This window comes from Sardina pilchardus, chromosome 18 (genome assembly GCF_963854185.1).
Source record: "Sardina pilchardus chromosome 18, fSarPil1.1, whole genome shotgun sequence".
Lineage (NCBI taxonomy): Eukaryota > Metazoa > Chordata > Actinopteri > Clupeiformes > Clupeidae > Sardina > Sardina pilchardus.
The window spans coordinates 67460-85000 of NC_085011.1; the positions used below are offsets into that span (position 1 = coordinate 67460).

General features: G+C 49.4%; 1 protein-coding gene across 5 annotated transcripts in view; it reads right to left on the reverse strand.

The window, feature by feature from the left end:
• Nucleotides 1–1466: 1466 nt before the first annotated feature.
• The window catches only part of LOC134064201 (histone acetyltransferase KAT6B-like), a 72523-nt gene continuing 56448 nt past the window's right edge, over nt 1467–17541 (reverse strand). For all 5 annotated transcript variants that reach the window (XM_062520031.1, XM_062520027.1, XM_062520028.1 and 2 more), the window contains 6 exons: nt 14451–14544; nt 13356–13779; nt 12583–12736; nt 10408–10605; nt 9466–9742; nt 1467–6359 (listed from right to left, as the gene is read on the reverse strand). In XM_062520031.1, coding sequence (XP_062376015.1) covers nt 2806–6359; nt 9466–9742; nt 10408–10605; nt 12583–12736; nt 13356–13779; nt 14451–14544 — 4701 coding nt within the window. In that variant the 3' untranslated portion in view covers nt 1467–2805. The remainder of the gene's footprint in view (nt 6360–9465; nt 9743–10407; nt 10606–12582; nt 12737–13355; nt 13780–14450; nt 14545–17541) is intronic.

Here is a 17541-nt window from a genome sequence, read left to right on the forward strand (position 1 = left end):
CTTTCATCCATGATGACTTGGTTGTGTACAACTCTACCTAATTAATCCAGGTGTGTGTAATTTATATCGGATCTGAGCATTGCACGCCAAGATCGGATGTGATCGGATGTGATCACTTGCAATATGCAATGAGAACAGTCAGTCAGAAAGATCAGGGCCCTGTAACTCGAAGCACACGTTAGCTGCTCTTAGACCTTACGCATATCTTAAGCCTATCGTAAAAAGATACGCATGTAACTCAAATGATTCGCAAGTCTACGTGTAACGTAACTTAAGACAAAAGTTACGACTGCTTCTTACCACACGTAACGCTGTCGTAAGTGTCTGAACAACCTAGGATAACCAAGGCTACTGTCGATTGCATTCATGCTTGCCCTTTTGCATTCTCTTCGCCTCCGTTATTTTAGCAATTGAGCATTCGTTTCCTGCCAGTTATAGTCGCGTCTTGTGTGCTCCTCACCCAGCTGTTTACGGTTTCTGTTTTCACGTCCCAAATCTTCTTTCTAGAATGTATCTTTGTGTTCGTCAGCTTGAGAATAAAATGTTTTAAAAAAATAACTAAAAAAATCCCTCTACCTAAGTGACAGTTAATTCATTAAGCAGCTGTAAGCGCTTCCATTCCTCAGCTGTAAGAGCAGCTTGGACGAACAGCATTTTCAAGTTGTCAGGGGGGAAACGGACGCTGATTCCCTCGTTACTACAACATTTACAGTGGTTGCTCTTTCGAGTTACAGTTTAAGTTGCGTGCATCTCCCGTGTGACTTGCGACAAGTTTCAGTTACACCCGGATCGTTATGATTTACGAGTTCGTAAGCCATGCATAACGTAAAGTTAAGTTTGATTTTTCGAGTTACAGGGCCCAGGTTCTGATCGGATATGCAAGACATCCGATTTCGACTGCCAATGTGAACTAAGCCTTTATGCAGAGGAAGTGATCCCCGTTTTGCGCCCATAGACATAAACTACGACGACGTATCTTGCTCCGCCTTGAGGATCTTTGGAAACAGGTAGACACCCTTGATTGGAGCTTTGAACACACCTGTGAAGAGAGAAACAGGTACACACCCTTGAGTTTGCAGATGAGAGTTTAGGTTTAGTTTGCAGGTTAGGGTTTAGGTTTAGGTTTAGTTTGCAGGTTAGGGTTTAGGTTTAGTTTACAGATTAGAGTTTCGGATTGATGCCAAATGGACAAGCCCAGTGTGTGTTTTCTGCGTAGTGGTGAACATACTGATTCTGCAGCGTTTGCAGATGTGTGTGTGTGTGTGTACATGTAGCTTAGCTTTATTTTTGTCATCATCAGCGATGGTCTACCACACACACACCTCTCACAAACACATACACATATACTATGTCAGTCACAAAGTGTGTGTGTGTTCTTTCTCTCACTAACACACACAGGAGACAGAGGCGGTGTTGAGTGTGTGTGTTCTCTCGCTCACTAACACACACAGGAGACAGAGGCGGTGTTGAGTCTGAAAGTGGTTCATCGTTTAATGAGGGCTACACATGTACAGCATGTGGCTGGAGTGACTACAGACAGGCCAGGTCAGGGGTCAAGGGTCAAGGGTCAACCTCCTGCTCCTCATACGGCTGCTTCAGCAGCCACAACGGAAGCTCTACGCGCAAACCAGAACAGAGAGCTTGTGTTTCTGCTGGCTTGTGTGTGTGTATGTCTGTGTGTCAGTGTGTGTGTGTATGTATGTTTGTGTGCGAGTGAGAGCAAGTGTGTGTGTGCGTGTGCAGATCAACTGTGTGGTTCTAAACACCAGCAAACACTTCAGACTGGTTACTTTGCATTTGTATAAAAAACAGAAAGCTGCCTCAAGTAAGAACATTTTGTTAAAAAGTATTTTTTACATCATTAGCAATAAAGTCTTCAAAGCTGGAACACAAGAAACCAGATTAAATGGGTTTTTTTGTATATTACTGGATTAAAATTAACAAAAATATATTCTTCTCCTGCCCTCCACGAGACCATTCCATTGGCTAGAAAAGGGCTGGCGTGCCCACAGGAGAGAGCATGCAACTGGACTCGGGACTTTACAGGTACAAAAATAGAACGTACATTTACAATAATTTAGTGAGTTTGAAGGCAGGTCTCCGCATATACACACGTCGTCTGAAGGCCATGCAGATCAGCCCTCATATGGACACACAGGAAACGCATCAGAGCGCTTCACAGGAAACGCATCACAGGAAACGCATCAGGGCGCTTCACAGGAAACACATCACATGTGTGGCGCTGTCAAGATGGTTCCTTGTTGGCGCCCAGTGATGACATCATCACGAAGACAGGTGTCATCTCAGTGTGTAAGGTAAGGCCTCGTGTTCAACGTCTGCCATAAAACCATTTTCTTGTATTCTTTCTAAGTGCTGGATTCTCAGAAAACAGTCAATAAAATAACCAAACAGAACAGAACCAAACAGAACAGAACCAAACAGGTAATTATTCTGAGTACACTTAAAACAACATGAGTACACTTAAAACAACATGAGGGGAACAGACGTCACGTCATATCCTAACAGATCTCACGGCCCTGATGTGAGCACGCGGGCACACACACGCGTACACACACACACACACACACACACACACACACACACACACACAGCGCACACACATACACACACACACACACACACAGCGCACACATACACACACACACACACACACACACACACACAGACACACACAGACACACAGACACACACAGCGCACTATACACACACACAGTGTCACCCGATGTCCTATCAGGTAACATGACCAGTGGGCTATCTCCTCATGTAACCATGGTGACCAGTGGGCTATCTCCTCATGTATGGTGCGTTGAGCGTCTGTTTGGCCACGCCCGAGTTCATGTAACCATGGTGACCAGCGGGCGCGTACATCATGTTGCCGTGGGCGGCGGGAGCCTGCATGGGTGGCGGCTGACTACCCATCATGCTCATCTGCACATTACCCATCATGCTCGGCGGCTGATTACCCATCATGCTCATCTGCACAGAGTACTGGGGCGGCCCGCCTCCTGCCGCCGCGGCCTGGTTGATGTAGGCGGGGTTGCCATGGTAGCCGGCGTTGATGAGCGGCGAGGGTGTGACGCGGTACGAGTTGATGGCGTGATTGACGCCGTAGCCGCCGGACGGCAGCAGCAGCTGGGAGGGGCCAGGGGTTGGCATGGCGACGGCCTGCGTGTGGTCAGAGTGAGCGAACACCTGCTGCTGCAGCGCGTGTGTGTGAGCGGACTTGGAGTGCAGCGACATGGGGTGGTGTGTGTGTGAGTGAGGGTGTGTGTGTGTGAGAGGGTGGGAGCGTGCATGAGCGTGCGCTGGGTGTGTGTGTGTGTGTGTGTGCGGCGCATGATGGAGGCTCTTGGCGGAGGACGACATCTGGACCTGCAGTCTCTGAGAGGAAGAGGAGGAAGAGGAGGAAGAGGAGGAAGAGGAGGAAGAGGCTCGCGCATGCAGACCCATGCTGGCCGTGGCAGTGTTCCGCTGGTGCATCATGGGAGCTGGGGGAGGGGTCATGGGGGGGGGGGGCGTCATGGTGGTCTGCGTCTGAGGGCTGGGGGCAGGAGTGGGGGTGGAGGGGGGGTGCGGTTGAGAGGGCAGGGGCATGAGGGTGGGGGGGGTGGGGTACGAGCCCAGGGCGTGGGGGTGTGTGTGTGTGTGTGTGTGAGCGCGGCTGTGTGTGTGTGTGTGTGCGTACGGCTGCAGCTGCTGCTCCATCAGAGTGTTGGTGAGCTGCTGCAGCTTGGCCAGGCTGAAGGTGGCGGAGGGTTGGGGGGCGTAGTGATGGTGGTGCCCCATGTTGCCCCCGGCAACCACCTGACCCCCGCCCACGCGCTCGTACAGACCCACGTTGCCCCCGGCAACCACCTGGCCCCCGCCCACGCGCTCATAGAGACCCACGTTGCCCCCGGCAACCACCTGGCCCCCGCCCACGCGCTCGTACAGACCCAGGCTGCTGGGGGGGGCGGGGGGGTTAGGGCAGTGGGACAGCGCCTGTTGCGGGAGTGTGTGTGTGTGTGGGAGTGTGTGTGTTTGAGGGTGTGAGTGCGAGTGTTTGCGTTGGAGCTGCGCAGGCTGGAGCTCCTGGAGCTGGTGTGTGTGTGTGTGTGTGTGTGGGTGTGTGTGCAGGTGCGCGTGTGTGTGGTGGCGTGGGTGCTGCTGGAGGTTGTAGGTGTGGTACTGAGGGTGGTGTGTGTGTGGGTGTGTGTGTGCGTGTGTGTGAGGGTGTGTGTGAGGGTGTGGGGTTTGGCGTCCACTGCTGCCGCAGCTTGAGGGCGTCGGCGTGAGGCATGTGGGAGGAGTCATGGCCGTCCCGTTGACCACGCCATTGGCTGCCGCGATCTGCTGTGACACAGCACAGCTTCCGCTGCTGACCAATCCCGCGCCACCGCCGCTCCCGAACGAGCAGCTGCCCTGCGACAGCGACGAGTCGTAGCTGCTCGGGTTCTCGTAGTTCTCGCTGCTGCTCTCGATGCTGCCCAGGTCACTGAAGCCGCTGTCCAGCGCCACGGGCCCCGCCGGGTCGGAACCGGAACCGGAACCGGAAGCTCCGTCCAGCACCGGGCTGCTGCCGCCTCTGGTCTCCAACGCCGCGCCTGACGACGGGCCTGACAACGAGCCTGACAACGACGAGGACGACGTCGCACACAGTAGCGCCCCCTGTGGTTGGTGCTGGTGCTGCTCCTGGACGCCCATCTGGACCAAAGTCCCGCCGCCGCTCTCCAGAATCACCGACACGGCCGGACTGCTCACCGAGCGCACCGATTGGCTGGGGTGGGACGGGCTGCTCACCGAGCGCACCGATTGGCTGGGGTGGGACGGGCTGCTCACCGAGCGCACCGATTGGCTGGGGTGGGAGGAGGGGGCAGAGGAGAGTGGGCTGCTGTGGGAGGAGCCACGGCCGTCGTCGGGGGGTGTTGCCAGGGGGCTGTTCTCCGGAGCACGTGGGGCAACAGGGGGCACGGGGGGGTAACGGAGCTCCAGCAGTGCGGAGTACGGGGGGTCGGGCTCAAGGTCGCGGGGGTCGGGCTCAAGGTCGCGGGGGTCGGGCTCAAGCTCGGCCTCGTGGGTAAGTGAGCGCACAGCGGCGGCCGTCTCCGTGTCCAGCTCGGGGCAGAGGGGGGGGTCGGGGGGGTCGGGTTTAAGGGTCGGCGTCTGGGGCGGGGGGGTGTGCTGGGCCTCCCCATCCGAGTCCCACGCCTCCTGCTGGTCAGATTCACCGTCGCCATGCGTCGCGTCCTGGAGGATGCAGCTGATTGGCTGGGAGGGCTGAGGAGGCGTGTCCTGAAGGATGCAGCTGATTGGCTGGGAGGGTTGAGGAGGCGTGTCCTGAAGGATGGAGCTGATTGGCTGGGGAGGCTGAGGGGGTGTGTCCTGAAGGATGGAGCTGATTGGCTGGGAGGGTTGAGGAGGCGTGTCCTGGAGGATGCAGCTGATTGGCTGGGAGGATTGAGGAGGCGTGTCCTGGAGGATGCATCTGATTGGCTGGGAGGGTTGAGGAGGCGTGTCCTGGAGGATGCAGCTGATTGGCTGGGAGGATTGAGGAGGCGTGTCCTGGAGGATGCAGCTGATTGGTTGGGAGGGTTGAGGAGGCGTGTCCTGGAGGATGCAGCTGATTGGCTGGGGAGGCTGAAGGGGCATCTGGGGGGAGGGAGGAAGAGGAGCGCTGCGCCACTCTTCGTCACGCTCGGCAGGATGAGGGGGCGGGGCCTCAGAACACTCTGGAATCTTCTCCTCGGTCTTCCGCACAGTGTGCCCGTCGTCCTCGTCATCTGCATCATGGTCCTCCACTGCACCTGGACCCCCATCTTCATCCTCCTCCTCTTCCTCACGCACAGCCTGTGCTCCCTCGTCTTCATCCTCCTCCTCTTCCTCACGCACAGCCTGTGCTCCCTCGTCTTCATCCTCCAGCGCTCTGGGGCTCGGCTGCTGCTCTGGCCGCTCACACTCCTCCTGCTCGTGCTGCTCGTGCTGCTCGTGCTCCGTTCTGTGGAGTTTGCTGGACGAGTCGTCTGGTTCCTGGTGGGGTTGTGGCGTGTGGCACGGGGAGTCCTGGGAGAATGAGCTCTTCCTCCTCACCTTCCTCCTCCTCTTCTCCTCCTCCTCCATCGGCTCCTCGGGACTTTGCCTGCAGGGTGTCCGCTCCATTCTGGGGATCATCTTCGTCTCCTCTTCCTCCTCTTCCCCCTCCTCCAGGCGCGGGGTGGGGTGCAGGGGGGTTTCGGGGGGGGTGTAGAGGTTGAGCTTGAAGCCTGAGGCCCCCTCACGCTGCTGCCTCCATTTGGGGGGGCCACGCTTCACCCCCTTGGGCCAACCCTTCTTCCTGCGCCCTGGCCGACGCCCCGGCAAGCCTGGAGTGGACAGAGGAGAGGGGAGAGAGGGAGAGAGGAGAGAGAGAGAGGGGGAGAGAGAGAGACAGAGAGGGGAGAGAGGGAGAGAGGAGAGAGAGAGGGAGAGAGGAGAGGGGAGAGAGACAGAGGGGAGAGAGGGAGAGACAGAGAGAGGGGGAGAGAGGATAGAGAGATAGGGAGAGACAGAGAGAGAGAGGGGGAGAGAGGATAGAGAGAGGGGGAGAGAGAGGAGAGATGGTCAGAAAGAGTCGTAAACACAACAGAGACAACACACTCGTGATCACACACATCTAAAAAGAGTCGTAAACACAACAGAGACAACACACTCGTGATCACACACATCTAAAAAGAATACAGACCAACAGGGCCTGCTGTTTGATGGACAAGCAAACACAAGAAAGAACTATAGCCAGGGCTCCAGAGTCCGACCATTTTGGTCGCATGTGCACCCACATTTTTTTAGAGTGCATCTGAAAAAAACTCTCAGTCGCACTGGTGCACCTGACACTGCTTGGGTGGAAGCATACATTTCTTTCACAAGTTTTCATTGTAGTCTGTGTTAGGGGTGTCACGATACCAAAAAATCAGTAGTCGGTGCCAATACCAGCAAAATTACACGATTCTCGATGCCAAATTCGATACTACCGTATAAAAAAAGGATTTTCTAAAATCCCATGTACTTAATGAATTTCTTTAAATATTTGCAGAATACTGAAATATAATTTCTACAGTGCATAACAGAATACAGTATCCAATTGCAAGCATATCACATAGGCTTACACATAATTAATTCAATCACTTTTCTAATGGATTGTAGCCTACTGTATAAAAACCAACAACTTGCATCGCCTTTTTATCGCTTTGCTTTCATATAATGTGAATGATTTTTTTACAAGATGCAAAGTCTTTATTTGAAACACACACACATTCTGTAACTATTCATACATTCTATATACTGAAATTTCTGATCTTCATAACAGCAAACTTTATGCAGATTATAGCCAACTATTCATATTACAACTCCACCTCTTAAATTCAGCCGTCTGGTTGAAGCCTCAAAATATTGTAAACAAAGTAGCAGGCTAATCTTATCATAGGCTACTCTACTGGTTGGACTGTTCAGTATCCCCACATGTGTTTAAGTTTCAAGGTAAGCTACTTTTTCTCCTTGGGACAGGCCCTTTTAAGTCTTGGAGTTGAAAAACATTGGTATTGAGATGGTCAGTCAACTTGAATGCAAGTTTTAATCAAATGTCTGCTGCATAGCCTGCTAATGATGCTAACCGGATTTTAGACAGCAATTTAGCTAGTCGTCTTCTGTGCGTCATTGCGTTCACGATTGTGAATGTTTTATTTGGATTAAATGTGCATGCGGGCGGGTGTCCATTGACCACGCACGAGAGCGGGCCAAGGAGAGTGAGCTTACTTCTACTGTTTGGTAAAGTTGCACGCATAGTCTACAAACGATGTGGAAGAAGAACTATCCACCCGGGCAGCGTCAGGTGCATCAGTACGACCACGCTTCCAGGAATGATTGGTTGGTTTTCATGGAGACAGACGCTGTGTGCACGGAGGGGACTGTGTGTGTGTGCATGCATGAGAGACAGACGCGTGAGTGACAGAGAGGGAGAGCAGGGAAAGGAAATTCAGCTTAACGAATTTTGCGTGTTTTTCAATAGCGTTGAAAAATAGATAAATAAATAAAATAAAAAGTAACGAAACCATATGTGGCGGCCGGTGCTGAATCTGTGGCGCATCGCCTCAAATTAGTCTATGTGTGGGAAACACTGTATTGCCCCCATCAGTTCCGGAAGAGTCGCAGCACCGATGCTTATGCTGGCGTCGGTGCTTACGGTGCTTCGAAAAAATGGGCATCGCCGGTGTTTTTTAATTTTGGAATCGAGAGGTATCGCAAGTATCGGTTCTCGTGACATCCCTAGTCTGTGTGCAACTTTACCAAACAGTACAGAAGTAAACCCCCTCTCCTTTGCCCGCTTTCTCTCGCTCTCCCTCTCTCCCTCATGCGCGTTCAATGGACACCCGCCCCTCGACATGCACATTCAATCCAAATAAAACGTTCAATCGCGAAAGCAATGACGCATAGAAGACGACTAGCTAAGTGATTATTAAATCTGGTTAGCATCATTAGCATGCTGTACAAATGTGATTAAAACTCTTGCATTCAAGTTGACTGATCACCTCAATACTACTTTCCAACTCAAAGACTCAAAAGTAGCCTACCTTGACAGTTAAACACACGTGGGGAAACTGAACAGTCCAACCAGTAGACTATGATAAGCTAGCCAACTATGCTACTTTGTTTACAATAATTTGAGGCTTCAACCAGACAGCTAAATTAAAGAGGCATAGTTGTAATGAATATGAATATCAGAAATATCAGTATATATATATATATATATAATTATTTCCAATTCTTAATAAATTATATATAGGCCTATATATTCTTTATATATTGTGTTTCAAATAAAGATAAGGTTTTTCCACCCCTTATTCTTAAAAGGTGACATTTTGGCGTTAAAGATGATGCAATGAAAAATTTGAGTGCACCTACATTTTGTGCTGGTGCACCTAAAATAAAAACTGCTTGGAACACCAGCGCAACCAATGCAAAAAGTTAGACTAGAGCCCTGATAGCAAATACAGTCATGGCTGAAAGTGTTGGCACCCATGCTAAAGTTGACTAAAAATCAGAATATAAAATCATCTTTTGGAAATGTATCTTGCCTTAAGTAAAAAATTGAGGAAATATCCGACCTTTAAGGACACCTGTTTCCTTTGTGAATGAATAATGTATCATAAATTAATAAATGTTCTTCCCAAAATCCTGGGGTCATACTGTACATATGGGCACCCCTATGTAACCTGTATTGGCACCCCTATGTAACCCTATGGGAATTTAACATCAAAGCATCAGTTGCTAGGCCTGACCCAATATTTAGGAGTTGATTATTTATTTATATATTTATTTATGAGTTTCACGCATCCCGACTCCAAGCACATCTGAGCAGGTACAAACAGCTAAGCCACTACGGAGTTCAGTCAGGTGTGTGAAGCAGGGACAGGTAAACCTTAGACCCGTACACACCTTTGATGCTATTTAGGGTAGCATCTATCTGTATGTGAGTGTTGCCGTCGGTGACGATGCTCTGCTTCTTCCTGCCTCTGCGGACATACGTGTGGCTCTTGGTTCTCCTGCTCTCCTCCTCTTCCTCACTGCACCCTGCTGTGCTCTCCGCCTCGTCCACAGAGTAGTCCAGCGGCTCCTTCAGGACCTCCGTCCGCTCCAGAATGGTCTCCGTGGTTACGCTGCTGTTGATGCGTTTCCTCCGACGGCCACGCCTCCTCTTAGGCCCAACCTCGTGCTACAGGAAGTAGAAACCCAGTCAATCTGTGTCACTTCCACCTTTAAGACGTCCTGTTACATCTCCTTTAAAGAGGACATAGACTGGATGAATTGAGTATTGTACTGTGTTCTGTAATGTTAAGAGAGTATATTCAACTTTAATTTATAATAAATAACTCAATTGCAATTTTACCAGCCCAATTTAAACCTTATATAGGCTGGGTATTGAAATGGTCCTTTTGACTAAATGGCGCCCTCTTTGGCAACCCTAATTGAACTTCAATGGCTTTGCGATATCTGTACGCTTTGTTCTAATTTTTTAGTGACTATTTCCAAGTTCAAGATTTTCATAAGAAGGAGGGCACAACCATGCCTCATGTTCATGACAGCTCTTTAGTTATGCTCAACCTCCTCTCCTAATTCATCAAAACTAAGACAAAAATGGTTTCCATTCTATGTCACCTTTAAGATTTCCTGTCAGATCCCCTTTATGACTTCCTGTCAATCTCACCTTTACGTTTGCTGGTCAGCCTCAGTGAGACATGGATGGAGATTCAAGCACTGATCTATAAAGAATACCTGCATCTACGTCAATGAGATAGTCTATCCAGGTATTCTTTATAGATCAGTGGATTCAAGCCTTTAGTCTGAAATGAGCAAACATGGACTCCTAAGGGAGCGTACCTTTCTCTTCAGACCGTGTGTCTGTGATCTCAGGAAGTCCTTGTCCTCCTCTTCCTCCTCGCTGCTTGATGAAGAGGACTGGGGCGAGTGGACGTGTGTGGCGGACTGTGTGTGCCAAGTGTGTCGGTTGGTGCCGGGGCACTTAGTGAGCGGGTAGCGCCTCAAGGCAGGCAACGCACGAGGACCACTGGCCTTCATCTGCTGACACAACAACATTAATATTAACTGCACACAACCACCACAAAAACAAGCACAACAACAACAACCACCACAACAACAAGCACAACAACCACCACAACAACAAGCACAACAAGCACAACAACAACAACAACCACCACCACAACAATCACCACAACAACCACAACAACATTAACATCAACTACCCTTCATCTACTGACACACTCAAAAACATTAACATCAACTGCACACAACCACAACAACCACCACCACCACAACAACCACCACCACCACAACAACCACAACAACCACCACCACCACAACAACCACAACAACAACCACCACCACAACAACCACCACCACAACAACCACCACCAGGGGCCTGTACTACGAAGCGGGGTTACTGGCTTAGCTGGGTAAATTCGAGAGTAAGTTGATCACGTGTGGCGTAACTTCCCGGTTAACCCGTACTACGAAAGGTGGATAGGTTTTAATTTTTTTTTTTTTTTTAAAGTATATTTTTTGGGCTTTTGTGCCTTTAATGTTGACAGGACAGTAGAGAGAGACAGGAAGCGAATGGGCGAGAGAGCCGGGGCGGGACCCGGAAAGGACCTCGGGGCAGGAACCGAACCCGGGTCGCCGGCGCGCGGCGCAGGCGCCCCAGCCAGCCGCGCCACGGCTGGGGCCGATAGGTTTTAACTTTTAACCGAGGTATGCTGCCATGGCAATTTACGCTGCATCTCAAACCTGCTCCGAGCAGGTTATGTTCTTGGTTAACCCGAGGATACAGGCGAAGTTCCACCCCACAATGGCAACGTAGGCTACCTGGAAGATTATTGGAGCGCAACGTAGGCTACCTGGAAGATTATTGGAGCGCAACGTAGGCTACCTGGAAGATTATTGGAGCGCAACGTAGGCTAGATTATTGGAGCGCAGCGTAGGCTACCTGGAAGATTATTGGAGCGCAGCGTAGGCTACCTGGAAGATTATTGGAGCGCAACGTAGGCTACCTGGAAGATTATTGGAGCGCAACGTAGGCTACCTGGAAGATTATTGGAGCGCAACGTAGGCTACCTGGAAGATTATTGGAGCGCAAATTGTAAGCGTCTCTCTTCGCAAGGCGAGGGTTTTTAAAGACCGCCAAAATCTTTCTGCATATATAGAATACTCTCTATGAAAGATATAGGCTACATTCTCGGCCGAGGGAATTCTTGTTTGCTGCCGACGTATTTGATTTGTGTCGTAGAGTGGGTTTTAATTCCTCGCAACTTTTTATAATCATTGCGCATTCCTTATCTGTTTAATAACGTGATCGCGTCATCATTAAAAGTGGTGGCTTGCGCTGCAACCCGCCCATTTTATGTGAACGCGCACCAACTCCGATGAGGTCAAAAAATCAACTTCTCAGCGTCGTAGTACCGATTAACGCCAATGTAGATAACCAGGTTTTGTCAACCCCGGTTTAGCAAAGTAACCCTGGGTTACATCTGGGTAGGTTGAACTCCCTTCTTAGTACAGGCCCCAGGACAACAACCACAACAACAACAACAACCACAACCACCACATAGTTAATGTGACTGAAGGCTTAGTGTAGGCAGCCGCTGTCTCTTGTTAATGTTAATAGCTAATGTGACTGTAGGCGGCGCTAATGTGACAGTAGGCGGGGCTAATGTGACTGTAGGCGGAGCTAATGTGACAGTGGGCGGGGCTAATGTGGCTGTAGGCGGGGCTAATGTGACTGTAGGCGGGGCTAATGTGACTGTAGGCGGGGCTAGTGTGACTGCAGACGGGGCTAGTGTGACTGTAGGCGGGGCTAGTGTGACTGTAGGCGGAGCTAATATGACAGTAGGCGGAGCTAATGTGACTGTAGGCGGAGCTAATATGACAGTAGGCGGAGCTAATGTGACTGTAGGTGGAGTTAATGTGACTGTAGGCGGGGCTAATGTGACAGTGGGCGGGGCTTGGGCAATGCAGATGGCGGCTCCAGGAGGACGTTACCTGTCCAGTCCGGTGCAGTTCCAGCGGGCCCCAGTAGAGCGGCGCTGATGGACTCCACTGCAGACAGGAGGCGTCCACTTCAGGACCCGGCAGCCGCTCACGCACACGGCCCTCATACTGCTGCAGCAGCTGCCGCCGCCGGATAATCACACACCTTCACACACACACACACACACACACACACACACACACACACACACACACACACACACACACACACACACACACACACACACACACACACACACACACACACACACACACACACACACACACACACACAGAGAAACAGGAGTTAGAGCCGGATAATCACATACCTTCACACACACACACACACACACACACACACAGAAACAGAAGGAGCCAAAATATCCAGCAAATATTAATTCTCGCCTGTGCCACTAAATGTACATGTACATGAGAAAGCAGAGAGAGAGGGAAGGTAGAGCGAAGAGAGAGAGAGAGAGAGTTAATTAACCGTCCATCGTGTACCTGGATCACGTTCATCTCCTGCAGGGTGTGCGTGTGTGTGTGTGTGTGTGTGTGTGAGAGAGAGAGTTAACTAACCGTCCATCGTGTACCTGGATCATGTTCATCTCCTGCAGGGTGTGCGTGTGTGTGTGTGTGTGTGTGTGTGTGTGTGTGTGTGTGTGTGTGTGAGAGAGAGAGAGTGTTAACTAACCGTCCATCGTGTATCCGGATCATGTTCATCTCCTGCAGGGTGTGCGTGTGTGTGTGTGTGTGTGTGTGAGAGAGAGAGAGTGTTAACTAACCGTCCATCCTGTATCCGGATCATGTTCATCTCCTGCAGGGTGTGTGTGATGTCATGGGGGCACATGCCAGTCAGACTGCTGAGGGCTTTAATGGAGAGCCCCAAACTGGCCACACCCCCCCCACACTGAGCAGAGCCATCCTCACACGGGGCGGGGCTATCCTCACACTGGGCGGAGCTATCCTCACACTGGGCGGGGCTACCCCCACATTGGTCTGCCTTGTCAGTGGACTGCGTGTGGTTGTCTGGGGACTGGAGTGTCCCGGGGGTGGTGGTGGTGGGGGGGGGCACGGTGGGGGGGTTGTGGTTGAGTATGGCCCGCAGCAGGGAGCTCCTCCAGTAGGCCTTGTAGACGGAACGCCCCTGCTCCGACAGAGGCTTCTCAGGAGACCCCGCGCGTCCCTCCACACGGGACAGGAGGTAACCTAGGACACACACACACACACACACACACACACACACACACACACACACACACACACACAAGCACACACACAAGCACGCAGGCACGCATGATTTAGGTCACACACAGTCCACCTTCATCATCTGAGCATCTTAAACACAGAAATAACTGATATTCCCACAAATGAATGCTCAATAGAGTGTGTGTCCGTGTGTATGTGTGTGTGTGTGTGTGTCCGTGTGTATATGTGTGTGTGTCCGTATTTGTGTGTGCGTGTGTGTGTGTGGGGTAGTTCCGCTTAGTAACCACGTGTAGTGTGTACTGTTTGTGTGTGTGTACTGTTTGTGTGTGTGTGTGTGTGTGTGAAAACAAGCCATTGAACTTGAGACTGGTCTCAACATACACATCATGTCAGTAAACAGGAAGAGGGGAGGCGAGGTGCTAACCACTCAAAATAGGCACACTTCAGCTAACACTAACACACACACACACACACCAACAGCTTACAGCTAACACACCAAACATTCAAGTGTGTGTGTACGTGTACGTGTGCGTGTGTATGTGTGTGCGCGTGCGCATGTGAGCATGTATGTATGTGTGTGAATGAGTGTTTGTGTGTGTTAGTGTGAATGTGTGTGTGTGTGTGTGTGTGTGTGTGTGTGTGTGTGTGTGTGTGTGTGTGAAGTCACTCACTGAAGTCGATGAGGAACCTGCCGTAGCCCTGTCTCTGGTACTGTGGGAGGACCATGATGCACGAGACATTGTATTTCTGCTGGCTCTGCTTCTCCTGAGGATACACACACACACACACGTAAGTATACACACAAATACATATTCATAAGCTCACACACACACACACAGATACACATGTACATTAGGGTGTTGACGTGCGGGGGCTCCCTAAACTTGAAGCTACACCCAATTAAAACCCTAACCAGTTAAAAACCCTAACCAGTTAAAACCCCTAACCAGTTAAAACCCTAACCAGTTAAAACCCTAACCAGTTAAAAACCCTAACCAGTTAAAACCCCTAACCAGTTAAAAACCCTAACCCTAATTAGGATCAGATAGCATACATTTATAATCTCGGAAGTAGCAATGATGGAATAATTCCACATTTCGGAGCATCATTTTTGGAAGTAACAAAAACTTGAATATATTCTCATATGAAGCAAAAAAACTTAATATTATGCTGTGATTTAACAATGAAGAAAACTCTGAAGTTATTTATATTTTTTAATAAAATTGGAATATTCAACTTCATCAAACTGCAATGTTTTATTGCACCACTAGATGGCATATATGCTCCATGGTAACATTTTGATTGTTTTTCACATGTTGGGATGAGGATATTTCGGAACTTCAACTTCAAATTCCAACTTTTTGACACTGATCCAGGCAGGTCTGATGACTGTCTGCTGGGAAACAGGCACCCAAAGTCAGTTAGGGACTCTGCAGTGGATGTCTTGGGGGAAATGAGCACCCAAAGTTAGGAAGGGACCCTCCAGTGGATGTGTGTGGGGAAACGAACACCCAAAGTCGGGCAGGAACCTTTCACTGACTGTCTACATCAAAAGTAGTCAGTCCGGAATTGCAACCGCTGCTTCGATATTTGCTACCTGACCTCCAGTCTTAAGCACCCAGCCAACATACAGATCTTGCCCGACAGATGCACTCTTTCTGAGGCTTCATGGCTTGGGAACATGGCAATAGGAATACATAATCAATTCTGACCCCTTGTGGCAGTATGGTGGTATTACACTCAACATTTTCAAAGACTGGAAAAAAATAGTAAAATGTTATAATCACATAGCCTGGCAAGCCAAACTACACAGAAATGTATAGTCTGGGGTCGGACCATTCACAGAGTTGAAGCCTGTGGGTGGGATGAACAGTTGTCTTTCAAACTGCCTCTGCACGTAATAGGCCAGCATTTGTGACCAATCGTAGCCGGTCGGCAAAACGGCAACAGGGCTGCCAAGTTTCCGAAAATTGCAAGCGACAGTGAGATGCGTTCGTCGAACATTTTTTTGACTGTCTGTCACACTCAAAGCGTGACACTTGGCAGCTTCGATTAGAGTCGCTTTTTCAAGTGTGAACTTACCAAGACAGAGGCAAATAGATGTTACACAGCTCTGCAACAAGTATAGGACAATGATAGACGTAGCAGCCTTAAAGTTAACTTGGAAACTCAAAGAGAAACAGCGAATCAACAGTGAAGAAAATCTAGCAAGCAGGAGAACGTTTTAAATCTAATTATCGGAGTCGGCGCTGTTGTGTGTGAAAGATAAGTTAGATGCCAAGACCCGCCTTTCGTTGCTTCTGATTTGTTTATTGCGTGATGCCTTCGGGCTCAAGGACTCCGTACACAGATAGAGCGTTCTGATTGGCCAGGCTGAACTCGAGCCTGGCGCAGGCTGGTCCTCAACGGTGCGACCCTAGACCAACCCGCTAGGCAAAAATATTTTTGGCCGCTAGGGTGCGTCTAGATTTCTAGGCTAATAATCACATGTAAAAACAACCAAAATAATAGAAGTATCTCTTAATTGTTTTTTCTTCTTTTTTACATATCTGTGAACCCTTAGGTGCATATATGGAATTCCAGAATTTAAACTTTCGGAGTTTCAGAGTCATCCATTGAGATAACATAGAAGATGCTAACAGCCTTCCCTAACCTCGAAATTTAGGTAGTTTTTGTGGAAAAATTCCATAAAAACGACCAAATTTTCCAAGATTGCTACGTGAAATTCCGGAATCGTAACATGGTGTGCTTAACCCAATTAAAAACCCTAACCAATTAAAAACCCTGAATTAAAAAAAGACAACCGAACTAGAACTTCTTCCTGCTTCTCTGAAATGACCCGTGAAATATAGAAATATAAACTAGAACATGTAATTCCATGGAAGGAATTACCATTGCATGTAAATGCAAAAAGGTTGCTGTGTAAAACATTGTATTAGTTAAAAAGACGATGTATGACACAGTAGGCTAAGGTCTAGATAAATAACAAGAACCCAACTACAGTTCCACCTAAATTCCTTGGAAACCCACATTTAAAAAGTGATTTATGAAATACATTATAAGTTGCCAAGTTCAAACAAGAGTTGCAAACGCTGACACTTTAGCCGTTTTCAGACAGGTTTTGCGTCGCATTTCTGATGGTAGCGGACATTCAGACATGAAGCATATTTGCGAAATGTAGGCTATACATCCACCTGCTGTTTACATCTAAAGTAGGGACGTTCTAAAACATTGCGACTGCGACTCAACATGTTTAATGCTCTGCGACGGCTTGCAACTTCTAATTCACACCGCTGCAACTCCGTCTCGTCGCGTCAGGAATCTTTGGTGTGAATTGGGCTTAACGTAGAATTTCGGTGGGCAGATAATGACGGCTAAAATGCAGCCGCTGGGCAGATAATGATGTGTGTGTGTGTGTGTGTGTGTGTGTGAGGGGCAGATAATTATGTGTGTGTGTGTGTGTGAGGGGCAGATAATGATGTGTGTGTGTGTGTGTGTGTGAGGGGCAGATAATGATGTGTGTGTGTGTGTGTGTGTGTGTGTGTGTGTGTGAGGGGCAGATAATGATGTGTGTGTGTGTGTGTGTGTGAGGGGCAGATAATGATGTGTGTGTGTGTGTGTGTGTGTGTGTGAGGGGCAGATAATGATGTGTGTGTGTGTGTGTGTGAGGGGCAGATAATGATGTGTGTGTGTGTGTGAAGGGCAGATAATGATGTGTGTGTGTGTGTGTGTGTGTGTGTGAGGGGCAGATAATGATGTGTG